Source organism: Parasteatoda tepidariorum, chromosome 7, assembly GCF_982258835.1.
Source record: "Parasteatoda tepidariorum strain Cologne lab strain chromosome 7, Ptep-v5.0, whole genome shotgun sequence".
Lineage (NCBI taxonomy): Eukaryota > Metazoa > Arthropoda > Arachnida > Araneae > Theridiidae > Parasteatoda > Parasteatoda tepidariorum.
The window spans coordinates 89,462,080-89,488,145 of NC_141761.1; the positions used below are offsets into that span (position 1 = coordinate 89,462,080).

At 31.6% G+C, this 26,066-nt stretch overlaps 1 protein-coding gene and 1 long non-coding RNA gene across 3 annotated transcripts; one reads left to right on the top strand and one right to left on the bottom strand.

Moving 5' to 3' along the window:
• Positions 1 to 1,782: 1,782 nt before the first annotated feature.
• On the top strand, positions 1,783 to 25,490 carry LOC107453735 (acetylcholinesterase-1). Of its 2 annotated transcripts, none has more exons than XM_016070669.5 (6): positions 1,783 to 2,002; positions 12,318 to 12,861; positions 15,590 to 15,901; positions 16,724 to 17,082; positions 22,760 to 23,028; positions 24,662 to 25,490. In XM_016070669.5, exons 2-6 carry the CDS (start codon positions 12,321 to 12,323, stop codon positions 24,795 to 24,797), a joined length of 1,617 nt encoding a protein of 538 aa, XP_015926155.3. In that variant the 5' UTR covers positions 1,783 to 2,002; positions 12,318 to 12,320; the 3' UTR covers positions 24,798 to 25,490. The 2 variants fall into 2 exon arrangements, with proteins under 2 accessions (XP_015926155.3, XP_015926154.3); XM_016070668.4 differs by lacking the exon at positions 1,783 to 2,002 and adding an exon at positions 3,619 to 3,749.
• On the bottom strand, positions 19,203 to 22,271 carry LOC122269336 (uncharacterized). Its single transcript, XR_015435604.1, has 3 exons — positions 22,171 to 22,271; positions 21,668 to 21,917; positions 19,203 to 20,359 (listed from the first exon to the last, which is right to left on the bottom strand). It is a non-coding gene; the product is annotated as an uncharacterized LOC122269336 (long non-coding RNA).
• Positions 25,491 to 26,066: the final 576 nt, after the last annotated feature.

Sequence of the window (26,066 nt, forward strand, 5' to 3'; positions counted from 1 at the left end):
ATAAGTAATATATTCAAGTTCAACTAAATTATTACTATAATTGTAAAAAAAAAATTTAACACTAACTCTGCAGAAAAAATTATATAAAAAAATATTAACAATCGGAGAAATTTTAACACACAGCCAATATTTTTTGGGAGATTTTCGGATCGTAATTTGTGGCAGAATGATTGCCAAGTCTCGGCAATTTCTGGGCAGCGGCCCACGAGAATCAAAAACATCACAAAAAGTATAACTCGTAGCCACCCCCGAGCAAACATCTACACGTTTTTTTTTTCTTACAAAAATTTGCAAGTTTAAAAGCTATTTGGGACCTTAGCAATTGTAGTTGGCATGACAAATCATGATACAGAAATAATCCCATATTTTTAATGAACATATAAGTTTAAAAAATCAGTAATTGTATTTCTAAAACTGTTAAACATGTTTTATGATAGGACTTCAATAAATATATCTTTATACAAAAACAACTTTTCTACAAAAATAAATAGTTTAAAAAAAAACAATAAAAAGTTATTCTTAGTTTAAAAGGTAAATATTTAGTGCATTTTGTAGTATTAAATGTTAGCAACAGTTAAATCTAAAAAGATAAAGAGTTAAAAGTTATTAACAATTAAAATGAATAATAATTATTATAAACCAAGAATCATTAAGGGGTTTAAAATTTTATAAACCTAAGAACTCAAATAGATTATCAGTAAGCATATCAATAAAAAATAAGCATAATTTATAACTGTACAATAATAAAGATAACAAAATGTGTATCGATACAATTTTAACTAAATTTCGTAAGATTACTCGCTTTGTAACCAAATAAATTACTTACGTATGAAACGTGTACTTTTAAGAAAAATTTATATTCGATAATAGCTTTAGTTCAAAACATACAGCAAACAACTTTGATGAAGATATAAAAAATAGTCAAATAAAATTTACATACAAAAGAGTTTAATATGCACACATTAAACAATAGAACTCTTAAGTTTTACTTCAGTTCAGGAAAAATAAAATTAAACATACTTTTTTGTTTACAGGAATAAGAGTAAAAATAAGGTGTTAGGTTCGTATTTATTTATCTTTTTAAAACAAATTTTGTAGACATTATTACTAATAACAAGTGCAGACTGATAAATGAGAAGGATTAAATCAATAATATTTAAGAATTAGCAAGTAAGTTTTGTTTCATGATCACCAACGTATCATCATAACAAAACAACACAAACTCCATATTGGATTAGAGCGTCTTAAGTCAGACGAACTACCCGTCTTAAGAAAAAAAAATGTCACCGCCATCTGTAGAAATATTTTGTAACTAAATTTGATTAATACATACAAGACATCAAAACGATATCTTTTTAAACCAAAATATTTTTTCCTTTCATATTTTTTAAACCGTCGGAAACTTTTGGAACATTCGAAATAACTTAAAATAATTTTAAAAAAATAAAAATTGAATCAAGTTTGAAGCTTTTCATGAATTTTCTGTACTTATTAATCGCTGCAACTCATTTAAAAATTTACTAAACATCATTCAAATTTAATTCACGCACTATAAGTTAGTAGATAATTATTTTTTAAAATTTTGATTAAATTTTTTTTTCTTTCTTAGCAGCTAAATTAATTAGCTAAATTAATCTTACCCATTGCATTTATTTCAGTAAAGTTTAGTCATATTAATTTTTTATTTTTATTTTTAAGTAAAATTAATCGGTTTAGAAGGATTTAAATTGTTTGATGGCTTATGATGTCAGAGACAGGTGAACGAAAAATTTTGCTAATGGAAATGTAGTCGCGAAGGTGATGATTATATATTCTAATTGGCGTGAAGGTGTTACGAAAAATTTTCATTGTTAGATTTATGATCCATTGAATATCCAACAGCTGCACGTTTGAAAAAAAAACTTTGAAAATGTTTAAAGCTTCCCTTTTTAAAAAATTTCCTATTTTGAGTTGTTACTCCGGATTCATCTGATTTTGATGCATTTGTTTCCGACCTTTTTAGGTAAGTGGAATATTGATTTAATAAAATATCAGAGATATTTCTAACAGTATACTAAAAAGGAGAACAATCATAATTTTTTTCCTCTCTTAAAAAAAAACAAACTTAGTCGCATAATTTCGAAAGACATGAATAAAATAGAAATTTATTGCAAAAATAATGCACCTTTATTTTTTTTATGTGTAAATTTTTTTTCTTCCTCTTTTTAGTCTATTTAAAATTATTAGTAAAAAAATATGAGTGCTTTGTCACTAAGGCGCCTAAAAAAATGGTATATACTTAAGAGATTAAATTAAGTACCTAAATTAAGTAACATAACATAAGTTAACAAAAGGTACTTCATTCCTCTCCATTTCAAGACAAATTTACTCCTAAAAATTGCTCCCGGCTCTTAGAAATTTAGTATTTTTGTAGACCTTCGTTAAAAATGCTTATTCCATAATTATTTTTTTTGAGTTTTGTATCCTTTTTTATTACTTTGTGCGTGTCAAGCAGTCTAAATTTTAGTTGCCGATTACTATGTTCTGTTTTTCCTTTGTCGATAATATAGCGATTACTTCTATTTGCACCGGTCTGGAAATGATTAAAATTTATAGTGTAATCACGCATGGGTCTCAGAGATTTGATAGTCGGAATTTCAATTGACGATAAATTCTATTTGACCATTTTAATGACGAGAAATTCATAACACTGTTAAATTTCGCCCCCACTCAAGTAAATATTTGTGTGCTCTTAGTGAATCAGAAAAAGGTTGAAAATTTTAATTGCAAAATCTCAGGTGTAAGATCATTTCAATAGAAAGGTGATAAAAAATGGCACAGTTTGTCATTTGATACTTCAGTGCAAAAGTTATGAGCAAATTATAATAATAAAAAATACAGGGTGTACTCTAATGACCACCCTTAGTATGTATTATTAGAAACCTTATAAAAAATTAAGACAAAAAGTATGTACATTGGGATTCACGAGTTAATATTTAAACACGTAAATAAAGCACTGTTGAGATCTGACAAATCACAGGACAGGAAGGCTAATGCAATAAACAACAAGACAGGTTTGATCACCGACAGAAAACAGAGAAGTTGAAAGATGCCTTCGAAATTCAACTTCCAATAAATATGTGTCGATGTTTATTACACTCTCTGCTTTGTAGTTCGTCAGATTTCTAATGTGCTTTTTGTTTTCTTCGCTTTAATATTATTTTCAACCCTTCATGTGTCTATTTTTTTTTTCATTTTTAACAAGGATTTTCAAAATATACAAAGGGCGACACAACCTCAAAAATTAAATAAATAATAATAATAAATGGATTTCTCTCAGTTGTTCTGTCTTATTATATTTTAAAAAAGGAAATTTAAAAAAAAATCAAAACAATTTATTTAAATGAAAATGATTTATAAAAAAAATTGTCTTTAAAATCTCTACAAATCTCTTAATCTTACTTTCTTCTGTTTTTATAAAAATTGTTATTCCTCTGTAATACAAACCTTTAAACCAGAACAGTTAAGCATTTTCTCGAGTTAGAAGATAATAAGAAAAATCTATTACCATTTTCAATCAGAATATGGTGAATAATCTTGTTTTGAAAAAAACTCAGCTGTTCAAATATGATTTTTGCTAAGCAGTTTACCTATTATAATTAAAGACACGCATGCCATGGATGCATTTTCATGAGAAAACTTAATCAGTCTTTCCGTTCCGATGCTAATGTAAAAGCTTACCAAGTTCATCGTAGAATATTAACCCAATAGTAAGTAAATTTATTTATAATGAAACGCATAACTATTTTTAAAGAGGGACAAATATTTAAATTTTCTTTTTTTAAAAATTCATGCTTTTTTTCTGATTTTTTATAGTGCTGTACCATACAAAAGATATATGAAAATTATTTCAAATCTTCTGTGATTCTCTTTTAAAAATTATTCTTTCAAATTTTTGATAAAATTTAAAGTATTCAATATTAGAATTTTTTGTTTATTTTGATAAAAGTATATGGCTTAATTTAGCTTCTAGCAATTTTTGCGATTAGTTTTTAAAATTCAGAAAATATTATTTTACATTTTCTCTCATTATTCATTATTTTTTTAAAGAAAGCTTAAAGCTTTAATGTTAATTTATCCCCAACATGTTTCGTGATTAGTTATTAAAAGAAAGAAATAAAATTAAAAAAAACTCAAAACTTAAAATTTTATATTTTTTATTATTATTATTATTTTAAAAAGAAGCTGAAAGTGTTGAGCTTTAATTTTATAATTTGTCCCTAGCATGCTCGGCGCTTAAAAAAAATTAAAAGACGATAAAAAAAAATTGAATTTCTTGCATTTTATTATTCTTTTAAAGGAACTAAGAGTATTTTGCTTCAATATAAGTTTTTTGCATATTTTGAATAAAAATGCCTATGCTTTGATTGGCCTTCAGCATTTTTTGAATTTATTTATTTAATTAAATTAAAATTTCCTATTTATTATTTTTTTAAAATTATTAAAGAAATATCAAACAGTGGTGTAAAAATTTAGCAAAAACAAATAATAGGAAAATAACTAAAATGTGTCGATACATTTCATTATATATGAAATATATAATATTTCAAGAGAAATACTAAAATATATATATTTCGAGATGAATCATTTTTAAGTATTTTGTTAATTAAACAAGGAGTATAAAAATTTAGAATAATACACATCACATTAGCTTAATGAAACAAAATATAAGTTAAATAGCAAAAGTTTTGTATAAAATACCCGATAGAGTAATTGGAAGAAAAAAACCAATTTCGACAATACTCGAAGAACAAATAGTAACAAAAAATAGCACTACGTGACTTTAACATTTGTTAATATTTTAATATATACATATAAAGTAAGTAAAAAATTATTTAAAAGTCTATGTTTTATATTTTAAAGTAAATGGTCGTAAAGTAGTTTCGTAAGCACCCATCGGAGGGATTTTGTGATTTGATTATTTTTGTAGACAAAGGGGGGAGGGGACGAAAAATGCTTACGTAAGATATTCAATCCCTTTTTTCACAATTTTCTTAAATAGCAGCATTAAAAATGTAACAAAAAATTACAAATAGAAAAATTTTAGGGTTGGAATAAAAGTTGAATTTCGGGAACGAAAAAATTCGAAAAAAATTTTTTTGAGTTTCACAGGGAAAGAACTCAAAATTTTATGATACGAAAAGAAACATAAATTTTTTTTTATGTAAAGTTATATCTCTTATTTTTTATATTTTATAACCGTCGTTAAACACCCGACCCAATTTTAGTTTTACGACTACTGTTTAACTCTGTAACCTTGTATATTCGAACCCAATCCAGAAGACAAGAGAACTCCTGGATCCAGTATTTTGAGAAATTTGCCTTCGTGGAGAACTTTCCGATGGAACTAACCCGCATTTGCGTTAGATGGAGGGGAAAACCACGAAAACCTCCCACGGTTAGCTTGACGATAAGGGGACTCTAACCCATGATCCGTCTACTACTGAGGATATTTTATGTCTGCACTGTGGTCGGTGCAAGCCAGATGGTGAATTCGTATCTACCAGCCACCGCTGTGATTCGATCTGTCTTCTATTTTAATTGAATCCTAAAATTAGACTACTGTAAAACTCAAAGCAAAAATCAGGAGGAGGGGTTGCGACAAGGAGAAAGGGGGAGTCTAACATTTCCAAAAATATATGCTTACGTCATATTTACGTTCCGCAGTGGACTGATCTTTAAGACACGGTTCCCAGCAGATCACCGAAGTCAAGCATCACTGGCTGCGATCAGTGTGCGGGTGGGTGACCACTTGGATCAGTCTGCGTAGGGACCGAGGGTGTGCGGTATTGGTCCTCGTTAAACTGTTCTACCGTAAAGTGCTCGACTTTACGTGCAGGTCGTCGGGCTACTGAAGCGGGGGTGCCATCCCCTCCGCAGAGGATCAAAATTGTGATGGCGTGTCTTCGGATCATCCTTAGGGATGTTTCCCAGACCGTCGCCAATAGCCCATTGTGCAGCTCTAGTGCGACGTAAATGAACAACAACAACGTCATATTTACAATCCGTAATTTGCAGCCAGTTTCACTCTCTCACTTTTTTTTTTATTTTTTTTTTAGAAGGCAAAATTTTTTTCTAGAAAAAAAAAAGACTTTTTTAGTCTATTTTTCGTCTAAATATATAAGTTTAAAAGCTTTATGTACTATGACCAGTTCAGAAGCAAACGAAGAATCAATTCATAATAGAAAAGACATCCTAGTGCTGTATGAGATGACTACCTTTCCAGGCACGGGTTTCTATACAATTTTAATCCTAATAATGTGTTCTAAATCCCCTAGAAGTTAGTCGCAACATTTATGCAAACCCCTGTTATATATGATGTTTTTAAATGTGTTCATTTCGACAACAAATAGACTTAAAATATCCTTTTAAAAAAATCTGTAGCCTTATGAGCGAAACCAATTTCAGGTTTGAAATTCCCACACACCCGATGTAGGCAAGATCAAGTACTTGTATAAATACAGCAAAAAGTTTGTTCCACAGTATAATTGATACTATATGTTCATAACAATCATGTAGGGGATAAATTTTTATTGTTTACTATTTCTGGTAATTCTTTTTTATTTAAACATTTTTGAATATTGGTAACTGAGGAGAACATAATGAAGTTTCAAGTATGACGACGGAAAAAACCGGAAACATTGCGGTATAATGACGTTTCCGGGTATGGGTTCTTATGAAATTTTAATCCTGATTATGTACCTTAACTACCCTAGAAGTTTTTCTCAATATTTACTCAACCCCCTGTTATAAATAACGTTTTTAAACTTGTACATTTTGACAAAAATAGTCTAGAAATGTCATTAAAAAAAATCTGTAATTTTAGGAGCAAAACTGGTTTTAGATTTGAAGTCCCGTTTCAGATTTGAATTTGAATTTCGACGTTACGTTTTAACGTGTGTACGTTTCGATAAAAATAAAATATGTCATTTAAAAAAATCTGTAGTTTTAAGAGCAAAACTGATTTTAGATTTGAAATCCCGTTTCAGATTTGAATTTGAATTTCGACGCTACGTTTTAACGTGTGTACGTTTCGATAAAAATAAAATATGTCATTTAAAAAAATCTGTAGTTTTAGGAGCAAAACTGATTTTAGATTTGAAATCCCGTTTCAGATTTGAATTTGAATTTCGACGTTACGTTTTAACGTGTGTACGTTTCGATAAAAATAAAATATGTCATTTAAAAAAATCTGTAGTTTTAGGAGCAAAACTGATTTTAGATTTGAAATCCCGTTTCAGATTTGAATTTGAATTTCGACGTTACGTTTTAACGTGTGTACGTTTCGATAAAAATAAAATATGTCATTTAAAAAAATCTGTAGTTTTAGGAGCAAAACTGATTTTAGATTTGAAATCCCGTTTCAGATTTGAATTTGAATTTCGACGTTACGTTTTAACGTGTGTACGTTTCGATAAAAATAAAATATGTCATTTAAAAAAATCTGTAGTTTTAGGAGCAAAACTGATTTTAGATTTGAAATCCCGTTTCAGATTTGAATTTGAATTTCGACGTTACGTTTTAACGTGTGTACGTTTCGATAAAAATAAAATATGTCATTTAAAAAAATCTGTAGTTTTAGGAGCAAAACTGATTTTCGATTTGAAATCCCGTTTCAGATTTGAATTTGAATTTCGACGTTACGTTTTAACGTGTGTACGTTTCGATAAAAATAAAATATGTCATTTAAAAAAATCTGTAGTTTTAGGAGCAAAACTGATTTTAGATTTGAAATCCCGTTTCAGATTTGAATTTGAATTTCGACGTTACGTTTTAACGTGTGTACGTTTCGATAAAAATAAAATATGTCATTTAAAAAAATCTGTAGTTTTAGGAGCAAAACTGATTTTAGATTTGAAATCCCGTTTCAGATTTGAATTTGAATTTCGACGTTACGTTTTAACGTGTGTACGTTTCGATAAAAATAAAATATGTCATTTAAAAAAATCTGTAGTTTTAGGAGCAAAACTGATTTTAGATTTGAAATCCCGTTTCAGATTTGAATTTGAATTTCGACGTTACGTTTTAACGTGTGTACGTTTCGATAAAAATAAAATATGTCATTTAAAAAAATCTGTAGTTTTAGGAGCAAAACTGATTTTAGATTTGAAATCCCGTTTCAGATTTGAATTTGAATTTCGACGTTACGTTTTAACGTGTGTACGTTTCGATAAAAATAAAATATGTCATTTAAAAAAATCTGTAGTTTTAGGAGCAAAACTGATTTTAGATTTGAAATCCCGTTTCAGATTTGAATTTGAATTTCGACGTTACGTTTTAACGTGTGTACGTTTCGATAAAAATAAAATATGTCATTTAAAAAAATCTGTAGTTTTAAGAGCAAAACTGATTTTAGATTTGAAATCCCGTTTCAGATTTGAATTTGAATTTCGACGTTACGTTTTAACGTGTGTACGTTTCGATAAAAATAAAATATGTCATTTAAAAAAATCTGTAGTTTTAGGAGCAAAACTGATTTTAGATTTGAAATCCCGTTTCAGATTTGAATTTGAATTTCGACGTTACGTTTTAACGTGTGTACGTTTCGATAAAAATAAAATATGTCATTTAAAAAAATCTGTAGTTTTAGGAGCAAAACTGATTTTAGATTTGAAATCCCGTTTCAGATTTGAATTTGAATTTCGACGTTACGTTTTAACGTGTGTACGTTTCGATAAAAATAAAATATGTCATTAAAAAAAATCTGTAGTTTTAGGAGCAAAACTGATTTTAGATTTGAAATCCCGTTTCAGATTTAAATTTGAATTTCGACGTTACGTTTTAACGTGTGTACGTTTCGATAAAAATAAAATATGTCATTTAAAAAAATCTGTAGTTTTAAGAGCAAAACTGATTTTAGATTTGAAATCCCGTTTCAGATTTGAATTTGAATTTCGACGTTACGTTTTAACGTGTGTACGTTTCGATAAAAATAAAATATGTCATTTAAAAAAATCTGTAGTTTTAGGAGCAAAACTGATTTTAGATTTGAAATCCCGTTTCAGATTTAAATTTGAATTTCGACGTTACGTTTTAACGTGTGTACGTTTCGATAAAAATAAAATATGTCATTTAAAAAAATCTGTAGTTTTAGGAGCAAAACTGATTTTAGATTTGAAATCCCGTTTCAGATTTGAATTTGAATTTCGACGTTACGTTTTAACGTGTGTACGTTTCGATAAAAATAAAATATGTCATTTAAAAAAATCTGTAGTTTTAGGAGCAAAACTGATTTTAGATTTGAAATCCCGTTTCAGATTTGAATTTGAATTTCGACGTTACGTTTTAACGTGTGTACGTTTCGACAAAAAATAAAATATGTCATTTGGAAAAAAAATCTGTAGTTAGGAAAGAGAAATCGATTACATATTTAAAATCAGCGACGTGAAAATATACAAGATCCCTTAAAAACTCTCATGCAGAAATTTATTTTTAGTATTTTCTTAAAATAAAAGTCTAAAATTTGTATAATTTTGAAAATAATTTTGAGTTTAGCTCATCTTATTCTAGCAAGCTTAACTTATTTTTACTTGAAAAATCATTACTAGGTTAAACATTAATATCACATTAGTTAAACAAAATTTTTATTATGCAATTTTTCCTTACAAAATGCTTAAAAAATCATTCCTTACGAAATTAATAATAAATTCCTTTTTTAAAAAAATAATTATACCAATAGGAAAAATTATAGAACATAACATTTTTCATGAAAGAAAATTTATTTTTCTCAAATAAAACCTCACCGTATGTGGGAATAAGAAGATGTGTTCTGGTGTAAAAAATGATGAAGATCAGCCTTGAACTGAACCAGTTGCTTGGATTTTAAAAGTATTATGTTTTTTGCATAACACATTATGAAGGGTGGGGCATTCGTTTGTCCTTCCTACACATTTAAAAATAAAACGCATTTCTCAGTGTGTGTTGACTGCTTACAAAAATATGTCTTAACTTTAATTATTTTTTATCTATTTTTATTTCACTTTTTATTTAATCTTTAAGAAAATATATTTATTTATTCGTTTAATTTAAATAATAATTATAATATCTTAGTAATTTTATAGCATCGTTGAAAATATTATTGTTATAATTTTCTGTAATGATTAGCATTAACCCTTTGATCTAGAATTTTTATTAAACATATTTTTCATAGTTTTCTTCACTATTTTGTATAAATTTAGATCAAAATAAGTGTAAATTATTATATTTAGTATTTTAATAATTTAAAATTATGAAATGCAGCATGAAACATTGGTGCTTTTTTTTCTTGCGTTTAAGGTGCAATCTTCCGAACGTGGCTCACTTCCAAACAATATTTTTAAACAATATTTGATCTTATTTGCAGTTATTTAGAACAGAAGTAGTTATTCATAACTAAAATTTCTTTAATTTACAAAATCAATTATCGATAAATTTCTGAATAAGAATGAAAGAAAATTCTAACTACTTTTCTTGGATTTTATATTTCAGTAAAAATATAGTTTCGATAATCTAACATATTTTTAGTATCGGTTTTTTTATAATTGAAAAACACCAAAATATATTTCTGCTGGTAAATAGAGGGTCAGAAAAAATATATAAAATGGACACTGGCGTCCCATCTGCTTCAAAGGGTTGAAAAACTAAATAAAAAATGAATTAATCACTAAATTTACAATCAGAAAAAAATGAAAGTAAAATTAATTTTAATCTTTTCAATTGCACGCAAAAATGGAAATAAATAACAATTTGTAATAATTATAGATCTTATCGATTATAGTTATCTCTGTTGCGTATAGCATTTACCATAAAAAATTTAATCGTGTTTTTTAAAAAAATTGCACGTGGCTATTGAAATTAGTACATTGAATTTCAAATAATAAAGTATTCATCTGTTTTTACAAAAGTGCTGATTAGTATTTAATAATATCTGATACACTAAATTTAAAAACTTAAAAATTTCATTTTTGAGTAAGAATACAGTTTGAACAACTTCAGCTAAAATAGTCTCTTATTTTTCTATTCCTGGAACTTTATGAAACAATTACGATTGTACTGTATTATACTTAACTCGGAATCTTTAGATTTTCGATATCGCAAAATTTACGATTGAGAAATGCTTTAAAATTGAAGTTTCATTCATCACTCTTAATTGGGTTCATTGATCAAATGAAGCAAATATAGCAAAAATGTTTGCTATGTTTGCTTTATAAGAAAACATTTTTTTTCATGTTTGCTTCATATAAACAAAATATACACCCAAAGATGTTTCAGATTTTTTAATATTATATTTTTTCAAGTCTTAGAATAAGCAATAATGGTTCTCTAAGTATTTTTTTTTTATTTGCATCAAACCGATTTTGTCTAAAAATTGCATAACTCTGCACAATATCGATATTTCACATATTGCGATATTTTTGCAAGTTTACAAAATTTCATAATTTTTAGAACGGCCAGCAATTTCATTATCCAAATGAAATTATAAATACTCATGATAGCATCGTATTTGATAATTATCGATATATATCGTTATCGATAATACTCGAAATAATATACACTCTTGATGATGATCGCTAAAATGCCGTATGTGAAAATTATCAATATTGATAATTCTCGTGATAGTACCGTATTTGATATTTATCGTTGTCAATCATTATCGTAGACATTTTTGCAAATTTTTCTAAATTTCGTAATTTTTAGAATGGTCAGCAATTTCATTATCCAAATGAAATTATTAATACTCATGATAGCATCGTATTTGATAATTATAATTATCGATATATATCGTTATCGATAATACTGTAATATAATACTCTACAGATATTTATATTCTATGTATGTGTAGTCCTTGATGATGATGGCTAAAACGTCGTATTTGAAAATTATCTATATTGATAACACTCGTGACAGTACCGTATTTGATATTTATCGTTGTCTATATTATCGTAGACATTCGATACTTATCGTTGTCGCTCATTATCATGAATATTCGATATTTATCGACTTCAATCATTATCCTTCCGTAGTACATTACATTCGATACTTATCGTGATCGATCATTATTGTAGACATTCGATATTTGTCACATCCGATCATTACCGTATACATTCGATACTTATCGTAAAACTTGGTCTTTACGATAGATTGCAGAATACTTTTTGAAATAACTTTATCTCGATATTTCAAAATTTTTATATTTTCTGATATATTGTCCAGTTCTAAATGGTACTAACAAATTTTTCTTACCCTGTGTCCAAAGTATTCAACATATTCTAATCAGATTGTTCTCTCATTTTTCATAGACGATGTTCTTTATGTTAATGATTCTGGCACCATTCCTTCAGAAATGTTCCTCTAAATGCCAAGTTGAACCGACTGTCGATACCCCTTTAGGGAAAATCATAGGGAAAACAGTATTCTTTGACGACATTCCAGTATTCACATTTCAAAGCATACCGTATGCAAAACCACCACTTAATGACAAACGCTTCAAAAGAACTGAACCAGTGGAGCCTTGGGATCAACCATTACTGGCCACACATTTACCTCCAGCTTGTATCCAGCATTCATCGCATCCTTTTCCATGGCTGGACGATTTTCCTGGACATTCAGAAGATTGTCTGTACCTCAATATTTGGGTACCGACTGACGCCAGTCCCTTAAATAAAAAGCCAGTCATGTTTTACATCCACGGAGGAGGATTTAGAATTAGTTCAAGTAGAATAGATTTTTATGATGGTAGGGTATTAGCTGCACTAGGAGATGTCATAGTTGTGAATACAAACTATAGGTTAGGGGCATTGGGGTTTCTTTACTTAGGAATCGAAGATGCCCCAGGAAATATGGGTAAGTTTGGATAGTTTTCTTTTTAAAATTAAAATAGGGTGGGATATTTTTCTATCGTAATCAGTCTTGCCAATTATAATCGCCATGGCACCAAATAGATTCTAAACTTGCAATTTAAAATATTAAAAAAACAACACATAAAGGTTTGCCCGGAAGTGTCTACGAGTTATACTCTTTGAGTTAGTCCCCTTTAGTAATGTTTTTTTTTCTTCTTTAGTTTCTCGCGGGACACTGCCCTGACGTTGCCAAAACTTGGCGATAATTCTGCCGTAGAACCTAAAACGGAAATCTTCTCGAAAATGGTGGAACTTATCGGTGTGGGGGACCTTATGTTGGCGGCTACTTTTCCAAGTAGTCGAAAACACTAACGTTTCCGGAAATAATATTGCGAAGTATTGTCAAAAAATTAATTTAACAATTTATCGCGATATTTTTCCAATTTAACTCAATTTATATTATTTTTTCATTGGTCAATATTTTTTAGTCAAATAAGATTTATCAACATTCACAAATGAAAATTTCCGTATCATGATCTGCTCAAAATAATGGCTAAGTGTAGGCTACTTTCGGGCAACGGCCAGCGAAAAACTAAAAAAATTACAGAAAGAGACATACTCAAAATGTAAAGCACGCATCCATCCACGGGCAAACCTCTACACGTTTTTTTTCCTTTGTAAATTTAAAATTTATTTGGCGCCTTGGCGGTTGTCTTTGGTGCAACAGATCAAGATACGAAAATAACCCCATTCTCAATAATATCATGCTTAATAATTATCGTTAAGTATAATATTCATCATATTACCATTTTGATAAAATATATTATCGATAATAATAACGATACAATCGCGCATTCAATGCGTCTTGTTAGCATCAACGATATTATCGGATCTGATGCACTTATACGCACTATCGGTAGTCGTATTCTCGGTAACAATAAGAATTTTGCGTTATTCAATTGTGTTAGGAATCTTGGATTAAAGGTCCCTATAATCGTTAAGTAGGAAAATGTAATAGAACGAATGAAACTAGTGCGGCTGGGCCCCTGGCATCGCAATTTCATTTTGCCATTGCAAGTAAAATATATCAAACTTTAAAAAAAATTGCAGACAAAATTAAGTTGAAAATTAGTAAGGCAAAATTTCCGAGTTCATGGTGTCAGTAAAATAACTTTGACTTTCTTTACGTTATGTCTTATAACAGGTGAAAAATTATACTTCCTAACAACTTCATTAATTACAACTTTCATTTGTTACATGTCGGATATTCCAATAAGAAAATATTTATTTCGGACTGAAATAATTTACGTTGATTAATATAAAAAAAAAACACCCATGTACCACTAAGAGTAGAGAGAATCTTAACTTCAGTAATTGACATTATAGTGAGTGTTGCATAATAATCGCAAGTTTGTTAAGATTCGTTACTTTAATGACCGTTTAACGCTGTCGGCCTACCAGTTCTCCAGACATCAACCCTATTAAGCATAATTGGGACGTTTTGAGGGGAGCAATTACGACTCTTAACATCCTTCCAGCAATCTCGTAGGGCCTAAAAACATAGTAATTGAAAGAGGGGAATCAACTGTCGTAGGAACTCTTAATTTCCTCATTTAAAGTATGAATACTGGTGAATCACAACTAAGGAAGGCGGAAATGAAAAATAGGAACTTATTTGATTGCCGGGGGAAAAGAGAGGATTTGAATGATGATTACAAGAAACACCTCTCTAAGGCAGGGATAGCCTGGTTGCTATGGCGCTGGGCCCATGCCCAAGAGTTCGTGGGTTCGATTCCAGCCAGCCGAAGACTCCCCGTGTAGTAAATGGTGACTGATGCACGTTAAATTTGCCGAGTTGCAAAATCCTCCGTGTTCCCAGAACAAATCAATACCTCTGGGGGTACTGATCCAGGAGTTTACATGTCTTCTGGATTGGTTCAAAATTACAAGGTTGCGGAGTTGAACATTAGTAGTCGTAAACCCATAAAATTGAGTCGGCTGTTTAACGACGGATATTAAAAAAAAGAAACACCTCTAGAGCCGTAATGGCTCAGTGGATAGAGCGCTCGCTTTCCAATGAGGCGAACCGGGTTCGAATCCCAGTCGATACGAATTCCACATCCGGCTTGCTCCAACCTCAGTGCTAACGAGAAATATCCTCAGTGGTAGACGGATGATGGGTTAGAGTCCCCTTGCCGTCAGGCTAACCGTGAGAGGTTCTCGTGGTCTTCCTCTCCATGTAAAGCAAACGCGGGTTAGCTCCATCAAAAGGTCCTCCACGATGGCAAATTTCTCCCAATACTCGATCCAGGAGTTCCCTTGTCGTCTGGCTTGGGTTCAAAATGACAAGGCTACGAAGTTGAACAATAGTAGTCGTAAACCCATAAAATTGGGTCGGCTGTTCAACGACGGTTATAAAACAAAAGAAACACCTCTACATTTCAACGCACAATCAAATCGGTTCTGATGTTCTTCATCTCATCTTCTCCACTAGTGATTCGTCAGATTTCAATGGCTTTTTGGTCTCTTCTTCGATAGGTGACCGCTAATGTGCCTTGTTTCGACTTTTTTGACAAAAACTTCAAAATTTTATTTTAAGGGTAGATCTCTTCTGTCTGTATTAAAAAAAATAACTCATACCTCTCGCTAATTCTCTCCTACTAATAATATATCATAAAGTTGTTTGCATATAAACTATAAAAATAACAATTGGTTATTCAATTAAATTACAGGTATTCATGATATGTACGAATCACTTAAGTGGGTCCGCTCGAATATAGAATTTTTTGGTGGTGACAAACATCGTATAACTCTTTTTGGCCAAAGCGCTGGAGCTATTTCTATAGGAATGTTCATGACTTCTCCTGCCTTTAATGGAATGTTTCATCGAGCCATAATGGAAAGTGGATCAGCAGCCACCTTAAGAGGCAAGAACAATGCAAAAGACACTGAACTTGGAGAACTTTTGGCAAAGGGAATTGGATGTGCCAGAGACAACAAGACATTTGAGCAAGAACCAGAAAAGGTTGTTAACTGCCTAAAAGGTAAACAAAATTCATGATTTCTTCATCATTGAGTGATTGATAATATCAATTTTTTTAATATAAATAGTGTCCGAGGATCACTGGGACAAACTCTTAGGGAAGGTAGGGAACATCACAAGTATTCGGATTTGTTTAGAAGCCCGTGGTCGGAAATGTCTTCGCTCGCGGCTGGGTGTTGTTGTTCACGAGATGGATTGGGAGTGGTGGACCGGTTACTTGGCCATCATGCTCTCCTGATTTAAGCAGTATGGATTTCTTTGTTTGAGGTGCACTGAAAAGTGCTGTGTACGAAACACCTGCAGATTCCGAAATTGAACTGGTTACAAGAGTCGCCTACGTTGCTGCGGACATGCCTCAAAATTCAGGTGTATTTCATGTAGCGCATGCATCACCAGTAATGGTAGAAACTTTGAACATCTTTTTTAACATTTTCACAGAGCATATACCACAGCTCATGTAATATTTTTGACCAATAAATATATTGATAACCTCAGTCTTGTGTCTTTGACTGTCTTGTACCTGTCGTACTACTTTCCCAGGAAGTTTCCGATCATGAGTTGCTATGCAACGCTGAATCTTTGTGATGTACTTTAACTTTCCTTAAAGTTTGTTCCAGTAATTTTGGGAGAAACTTCTTTTAAAGAAAAAAATATTGCATTTAAGAGTTTCCTTTCTTCTAAGCTACACATTTTAAAACAAAAAGCGCATTTTCTGCCATCATTTAAAGATCGGTTCTCAGAAAGATATTAGATACTACGGAAAACAAGATTTTCTAATTCCCCAAAATAGAATAACACCAAAAACTATTACGTTCTCTTTCAGGTGCAGATGCTTTGAACTTGACCAAAGTTTTGGGGAATGTGAACCCTAATCCACAAAGCGGATATTTTCCAAGATATGGTGATAATCTGCTACCCCACGATCCTCGCCTATCACTGATAAAAGGTGATTTTATGCCTGTAGATCTCTTGATCGGTGCTAACCATAATGAAGGAGCAATTTCAATTACCAAGGAGTGGACTGATGTTTTTGGCTTCTTTGGCGAAAAAACTTCGAAAATTAACAAAACATTTGGTGAAAAAATTCTCAAGAGTATTTTCCATAGTTTTCGGCACAGAAAAGCAGTGATACAGCGTTATTTACAGGATTTAGATGAAGATTGTGATGACATTCTATATAAAGTATGTGATCCACTATATTTTGCTTTTTATCTTTGTTTCAGACATTTTATTTAAACAGGATGATAAGATATTTAATACGGGGCGAGATACAATTTATATATTACATATTTTTATTTACTTTAGGATATAGTTACAGCTACAATTAGTCGTTCATTAATTGTTGTTTCGAATGAAAAGTCGAGCTCGCCAACAATGGCCTTTTCACGAATTACGTCAAAAAGGTGCGCCTTTCGTTTGACAAGAGAGCACCGCAAGGGTAAAAGTATGTCTTATTTCAGAACCCCACGAATAGATGGCATCCCCATTCAATTGTGAGGCCATTTCCTCAATTTAGACTTAAATCTGAAGGGAAGGAAATTTTCCCCAGATCCCATTTTACTTCTCAGTAACAGACCACAGGATTTTTGATTAGACGTATTTTACGAGCACGTGTGTTGCACGTACTCGGTGAGTCATAGCGGAGATCGAACCCCGGCGTCTCCGGACCGAAGTTCGATTCTCTAACCAGTGGGATACCACAGTCCTAAATTACGAAATAAAGTATAAAGATGCACTTTTTTCTGAATGCATACTGAATGTAAATACTTTCTTTACAGTGAATTCCAATTTGTGGCTCTCAAAATATAAGGGGGGAGCTGCCATATTACGTAAAATATTTTCTCAATAGTTTAGCCAAGAGAGCGTTTGAAGGTTTGTGCCTCTTCAGGATAATTTCATTCCTTTCACAAATCACCATCTGAAAAAAGTCATATTTTAAAATTCTTATTCCTCAATATCTATTCAAATTTTGTAATTCGTCATTCAAAACTATATAGATTAAATTAATGTAAAAAATTGCTTAGCAACTGTATCAATTTAAAGTTTTTTCATATTTGGATTAATCAATTTTTCAATTGGGGGCAAAAAGAAAAAAAATATCAATTCGCTTAAAAAAATTTCGAAATCTTGCGAAATACTCAAAAAGTAAAGTTAAACTGATGGGTTCAAACCTTCGACCGTTCACCTAACCAAAATATTGGGACCATATTTTCGAACTACACCCAGATTTTGAGTGTCAAGAATCCGAACCTGTCGAAAAACAGGTAGGTTAATTCAGAGAAAATACGTTTTAGTGTTACATTTTGTGAGTTAAAATATCGTCTGCTCCAGTTATTTAGTATTCTGCGGGAGGCAAGGGCCCATCCTGGGCTGTCAGGCCAATGAAGAAGAAGAAGAAGTTATTTAGTATATTATTTAAGGTTATGCCCTTGAACACCATTATAGATTGAATCTTAGCATTATTATCACCGGCGTTGAACAAACCGCCCCAGTTCTCAGTTTACGACTATCAACTATGCTCAACTTCGTAGACTTGTAATTTCGAACCCAAGCAGGGCGGATGGAATCACGTAGGAGGGGAAAGCACGAAAACCTCCCACGGGTAGCTTGACCGCAAGAGGACTCTAACCCATGATCTACTGTGAATAATTTTTTACAGAACTGTGGTAGGTGCGATCTGGGTGTGGAATTCGTATCTATTAGCCATTTCTGGGATTCGAGCCCAAGTCACCTCATTGGGAGGTAAGCTCTCTATCTACTGCCAGTCTTAGTATTTTACATTTTATAACCGCCGATGAGCCGACCCAATCTAATTGGTTTACGACTACTAATGTTCAACTCCGTAGTCTTGTAATTTTGAACCCGATCCAGAAGACAATGGAACTCCTCGACCAAGTATTGGAAGAAATGGGTCCGGTGGAGATCTTTTTAATGAAAGTAATCCGCATTTGCGTTACATGAAGAGAAAAACCTCTTATGGTTCATCTGGCGGCAAGGGGACTCTAACCCATGATATTCGTCTATCACTGAGGATATTTCACGTCAGCACTGTGGTCGGTGCAAGCCGGATGCGGAATTCGCATCGACTGGGATTCGCCTCCTTGAAAGGCGAACGCTCTATCCCTTGAGTAGTCGCGGCTCGGCAGTCTTAGTATGTGAAGATCGTATCATTATTCGGGAAATTATCCTGGGTTTTCCGTTTTATATATGCATTTTCTTTCGTACTGTACACAGCTGACGCAGTTAACCTGGGATTGCGCTATGGTAGGCAAATAAAGAAAAGGAAACAATGAGGAATGAGCTTCGAATTCCAAGGACTTTATTATAAAATTAATTTTCATGTAAAGAGTAATTAAGAGTAGAATAGTCTGAATCTTCTGCCTGGTTACCAACTGGTTGTTTTCAGCCTGAAAATATTTTAGGGAATAAAATTTTATTCTTTGCTTAGCAATGACTTTTAGACTAAAAATAGTTCATTTGAATAAACTCAGTTAATACAATTCTTGGAATTTCGAATGGACAGAGTGTTTTATTTGATCAATATATTTGACTAAAAGCTAATCCTACTTTTTTACTATAAAAAAATGGGCATTTTGTCAAAAGCAATGCTTTATTTCATCAATAATTGTTTAAAAGCTAAATCTTCCTTTTTACTATACTAGAGAGCAAAGAAATAGTCATCATGTTAAATTCAATGTTTTATTTCAGCAATAATTATCTAAAAGCAAAATCTTCTTTTTTACTTTACCAGAGTGCAAAGAAATAGTCATCATGATAAATTCAATGTTTTATTTCAGCAATAATTGTCTAAAAGCTAAATCTCCTTTTTTACTATACTAGAGTGCAAAGAAATAGTCATCATGTTAAATTCAATGTTTTATTTCAGCAATAATTGTCTAAAAGCTAAATCTCCTTTTTTACTATACTAGAGCGCAAAGAAATAGTCATCATGTTAAATTCAATGTTTTATTTCAGCAATAATTGTTTAAAAGCTAAATCTTCTTTTTTACTATACTAGAGAGCAACGAAATAATCATCATGTTAAATTCAATGTTTTATTTCAGCAATAATTTTTCAAAAGCAAAATCTTCTTTTTTACTATACTAGAGAGCAACGAAATAATCATCATGTTAAATTCAATGTTTTATTTCAGCAATAATTTTTCAAAAGCAAAATCTTCTTTTTTACTATACTAGAGCGCAAAGAAATAGTCATCATGTTAAATTCAATGTTTTATTTCAGCAATAATTGATCAAAAGCAAAATCTTCTTTTTTACTATACTAGAGAGCAAAGAAATAATCATCATGTTAAATTCAATGTTTTATTTCAGCAATAATTGTTCAAAAGCAAAATCTTCTTTTTTACTATACTAGAGAGCAAAGAAATAGTCATCATGTTAAATTCAATGTTTTATTTCAGTAATAATTGTCTAAAAGCAAAATCTTCTTTTTTACTATACTACACTACTGTGCAAATTAATTGGGACAAGCTCAAAATTTTTCACAAATAATGTTTAATCACTCTAAGTTAACTTACATGCATGGTATAGCCATCTAATATGAAATATGTCCTCCTTTAGCTCGATATAGATCCTGTACTCGGTTTGGCATGGATTCTACTAAATTCGAACATAAATTTTTGATCTCGTCATCGTGAAACCAAACTTTTATAACATTCTCAATCATTGATTTCTTGGTTGAGCAGTCCATTTGACTCACACGTCTCTTCACTATACTCCACAAATTTTCGATGGGATTGAGATCAGGAGAATAACCTGGCCAATCCAAAACCGTTAATTTCTGTTCTTGAAAAAATTTCTTTGTCATCTTAGAATTGTGGCAAGGAGCGAGATCTTGTTGAAAGACGCTAACACCCCCAGCGAACGTTTGCATCAATGGCCCAACTTTTTTTTCTATTATTGGAATGTACTTTTGAGAGTTCATCATTCCTTCAATCGGTACTAAGCTGCCAGGTCCTCCAGAGGTAAAACAACCCCAAAACATCTGCTTTTGGGGGTGCTTAACTGTCTGAATAATATGTTGTTCCCTTATGGGTTCTCCAACTCTTCGTCTGACAAATCTAGGTCGAAACCCTTGCACCAAAAAATGCGTTTCGTCGCTGAATAAAACTTTTTTCCAATCTTGTGCAGTCCAGGATTTATATTTCCTGGCCCAAATCAAACGTTTTCTTTTCATTACAGGTGTTAATAGCTGTTTTTTTATTGGTTTTCTTGCAATTCTCCCAGCTTCATTAAGCCTTCGTCGGACGTTCGATGTATCGATGCTCACACCAGTAGCTGATAAATCTCCCTGAAGGTCTGTACTTGTTTTGCGAGGATGCATTTTACTATTTCGTAATAGAAATTGGTCTGTTCGAGGTGTCGTCTTGCGTTTGCGTCCGCATTTACTCTTTCGTTTCGGAGACACTGTTCCCAAATTCTTTTGCATATGAATAATCCTCGAAACACTCGATAGATGTATGCTGACTAAGCGTAACAATTCGAATTCTTTTCCAGGGACTGATATCCATTTTTTTAATACACGTCAGAAACAAACAATTCACACAATCGACCGCTCCTGACAGCAACTGAAGCGCAAATGATGGAGTAAATTTTCGACGCAAGATGATCACGTTGTCAAACCGGTTTAAACCAGCCAAAAGCAACCCTGTGTTGTAAGAAAATTCAGTTCAAACCGGTTTGGGCTGGAAATCTCAGAGAAAAAAACAATTTTTGGAAAAAATTTGTTTGTCCCAATTAATTTGCACAGTAGTGTAGAGAGCAACGAAATAGCCATCATGTTAAATTCAATGTTTTATTTCAGCAATAATTATTTAAAAGCTAAATCTTCTTATACTAGAGAGCAGCGAAATAGTCATCATATTAAATTCAATGTTTTATTTCAGCAATAATTGTCTAAGAGCAAAATCTTCTTCTTTACCGTCTTAGAGAGCGAAGAAATAGGCATTAGGTCAAAAATAAAAATGATCACTTAGAAAGCAGATGCAAGTGAAGAACCTGGGGAGAAAATGTTAAAAATGTAATGATTTAAATTGTAATGATTTAAATAAATAATAATATCGAATATGCAATATGAAATATTTTTTCGTTCAATTTATATAGTTACAAACAAATCTTTAAAAATAAGAGTATGTGGGAATACTAACGTGAATTAAACTAATTTGAGCCATCGAATAACGAAATAAAACTAAATTACCAAAATAAACTATTTATTAAAAACTTTAATTTGAAAAACTGAATTAGAACATACTTCAAACTTCCAAAGTAGTTGGGAAAAAAGTTCTGCGCCCGGAAACTCGCTTAAAGCCAGAGTAAAACATGATGTCGCGAAATCGCTAATTCAACTAACCCGTGAGCAGGCAAAAATATTCTACTTAGCAAGAGTTTCAGAGCGCATGCGTAACAAATCAACAAATAAGAAAAGATTTCTCCTAATAAAGTCATCGTTAGATTATTCAACTACGGCTGAGCAGAGTGCATGATATCACAAAATCCTAATTTTAAAACGAAAACTACAAAATCCAATATTGTAGTTTTCGTTATAGCTGAATTACACAGCACAAAAGATGTTTCAACTTCGGCGTAAAATAACGGAATCATTATCAATAATATTTTAGTATCATATGGTTCTCAAGCCCTAAAAATATGCAAAATTTGAAATTTTTTCATTTCATACATACTTGGGGAGAGTAAAAACGAGGCATGGCGAAAATATTCATCGATCTCAGTAACAACACTTGTAATTACTTTTTAATATAGAGATGTATTTTACTGACTCTTATTTTTCTCAGCTATAAATTCTTTTTTTATTTATTTGTTACTTTTATTTACTTTTTAAGGTACAAGCTGCAATAGGGGATCTCACCCGAATTTGCCCGTCGATTTACTTAGCTGAGACAGTGGCTCAAAAAAATGACAATGTGTATTTTTATTTTTTTAAACATCGACCCTCCAACTCCCCTTTCGCACCGTGGATGGGTGTGGTCCATTTCGATGAAACCCCTTTCGCATTCGGATACCCTCTGAGGTACCCACAGAATTACACAGCATATGAAGTACAGCTAAGTCTAGAAATGGTACATGTCTGGACAAGTTTTGCTAAAAATGGGTAAGTACAGGGTCTTTATAATTAAAGTTCCATTTTGAAATGGCTATAAAAATAAAACTACCCGACCAAATGTCATCAAACTTGGTAAATGTCTATAAGAGGTCATGGAATTTTAGTTCCCGCAACAAAAAAAAGAAGGAAAAAAAAACGAAAAAAAAAGTTCAAAAATTTGAATGGCGTTGTATGCAGTGTTAAACAAATGTGAACTTCATGTGACTTTGCAGTTATAAAAGTGAGGCGCCTTCTCTGAGCTGTCAGTGTTCTGAGTGGACAATGTCTGTTACCATGCAAGACTGTGCTTTGCTCGTGAAATGTTACTATGAATGCGACAGCAATGAACGGAGGGCTTTACAAAAGTTCCGTACTGTAAGAGGAAAACGCCGAGGTCCAATGACACCGCAAGGTTTAAGGCAAATTTACGGTAAAAGACGTGTAAAACAAATTTGCATATTTCACATTTGTTTAACATTATTGCATACAGCGCCATTCTCCGCTGGTGGTAAATTTTTGAACTTTTTTTTCGTTCTGCGGGAACTAAAATCCCATGACCTCTTATAGACATTTACCAAGTTTGATGACATTTGGTCGGGTAGTTTCATTTTTATAGCCATTTCAAAATGGAACTTTAATTATAAAGACCCTGTATATTGTATTTCTAAATTTATTGTTAGAACATGATAAGTTTTAATTAACTTTCAAATAACAACGATGGTTCTTTTTCGCAGAAGTTGTAGCTGTAGTTAATTTTTTACGTCGCACTAGAGCTGCACAATGGGCTATTGGCGACGGTCTGGGAAACATCCCTGAGGATGATCCGAAGACAAGCCATCACAATTTTGATCCTCTGCAGAGAGGATGGCACCCCTTCTTCGGTAGCCCAACGACCTGCACGCGAAGTCGAGCACTTTACGGTAGAACAGTTTAACGAGGACCAATACCGCACACCCTCGGTCCCTACGCAAACTGATCCAAGAGGTCACCCATCCGCACACTGTCCGCAGCCAGTGATGCTTGACTTCGGTGATCTGCTGGGAACCGTGTCGTAACGATCAGTCCACTGCGGACTCTTTTTCGCAGAAAGATCTTCATTTAATGTCTGTTATTGTTTAGATATAGAGAAATAGGCAAAAAAATAAAATTAACATCAAGGGGTCCAAGTTTTGTAACGCTTCCCTGACCAAACTATTGGGACGCTATTTCCCAGATTGGCTACCCCCTATATTTCGGGTATTCGAAATCCGAATCCGTCGATAAAAAGGTATATTTATTTATTTAAAGTAAGTGCATTCTTGCATCTGATTTCGTAAAGATCCCATGATTAGATTTGAAGTTATTTTGGGTGGTTCGTTTTTTATTTGGCGATTTATACATAATAATACAAGTGATACTATTTGTGTGCGTTATATGATGCTAAATTATTGTTAATTGATATGATTATTAAATAATACGAGTGATAAATGATGAATTATTCTTCATTTTGAAGAAAAAATTTCATGTAGTTAAATTCTTTTTCAGTAATATATTTTAAAATTTTGGTAAAAATTAGTAATACATTTTAAAATTTTAGTAATATATTTTAAAACCACTTTCAACGTTTTCTGATATCTGCATTGATTAAACCATTTCTTTTCAGGTTCCCAAGTATACCATGGCCAAAATATTCAAAGAGAACGCATCGATACAAAGCTTTTGAGCAAAAAACAAATACTCTTAAAGTTGGACCACATTTAGAAAGTTGTAATTTCTTCAGAAAATCATTCGGCTTTTAGGTATTGCCAATTAAACTGATGGACCACGCGAGATTTTTTATGACGCAGCAAAGTTAACTGTTAACCGACCTTACAAGCGAAACATAAATATCATCCCTCAACTTGTTTAAAATCAAAACAATATAACAAAAGTAGAACTCGTTACATTATGGAAATGGTTGAACCTCTTTCTAACCAAGTTTGAAGCTATTAGAAAACTTCGCAGTTTTCCGTATCGAGCAAGTTCACGTACACATATTTTGTAGTAACTGCGCATGCACAGATAAAGTGCGCCGAATTAACATTAAAAAATTAATAAAATAGTTAACGAACATGTAAAGTTACTTCCTAACTTGCGCACGCGATTATACATTAAGCTTCAAAATCTCTTGAAAATCACGACCGTCCATCACGTCTTAGCCTAGCCAATGCAAAATTTTTAAAAAATTAGTACTTCAATCTATCTCTTCTCTTATCTACATTATATGGTCAATAAAAATTTTTTAAAGTACCCGTTGATATGATTGTTCAAATTGATAATTTAGTGAACTGGGATAAATTAACGCTCTATTAAGTGAATTGGTGTTTTTCAACTATTCTTTTATTCAATTTATAAAATTGCGAAGTGTTATTAATCGCATGGAACAGATTTGAGATGTAAATGTGAACTTATTTGAAATAATGCATTTTTGAATAAAATTTTCCTTAACAAAATTATGGTTTTAATTCTGTATTTAGTTAAATGCAATTTAAAGTTTATGCTGGGAACGATTAACTGAGTGAAAACAGTAACAAAATTCTAAAATCACAAGAGTAACAAGAATGTGGTAGAAATTAAGTTTTAAAACGGACAGAATTTGAAATATTTTTTCGTGTGTTTGTGATGAGAATAAGTTCAAATATTTTATAAATTTCTTCACCTAAATAAATCTAACGTTAAATTCCAAATTGAAAAAGAATCATAGAATTTTTAAGACATTACTAAAATTTCACAGTTTAAAAAGATTAATTATCATTTATTCTTATTTAGACAACAATTCCTAACAAAATTAACGGCAACACTTCATTAATTGTTATAGTTCCTCCCTGTAATAATAATTTAGTAATTGATAAGGAAAATGAAAATTGTTTCTTCTGAAAGAAAATGAAATGGGTAGATTAGATAAGATACACATTACAAAGCTAAAGATAAACTAGATATATCTATAGAAATTGTATGGATAAAACTTGTTTTAAAAAAAAAAGATTGAGTGAGACAATGTTAAAAATCTTTCTAAAACACCATTGAAA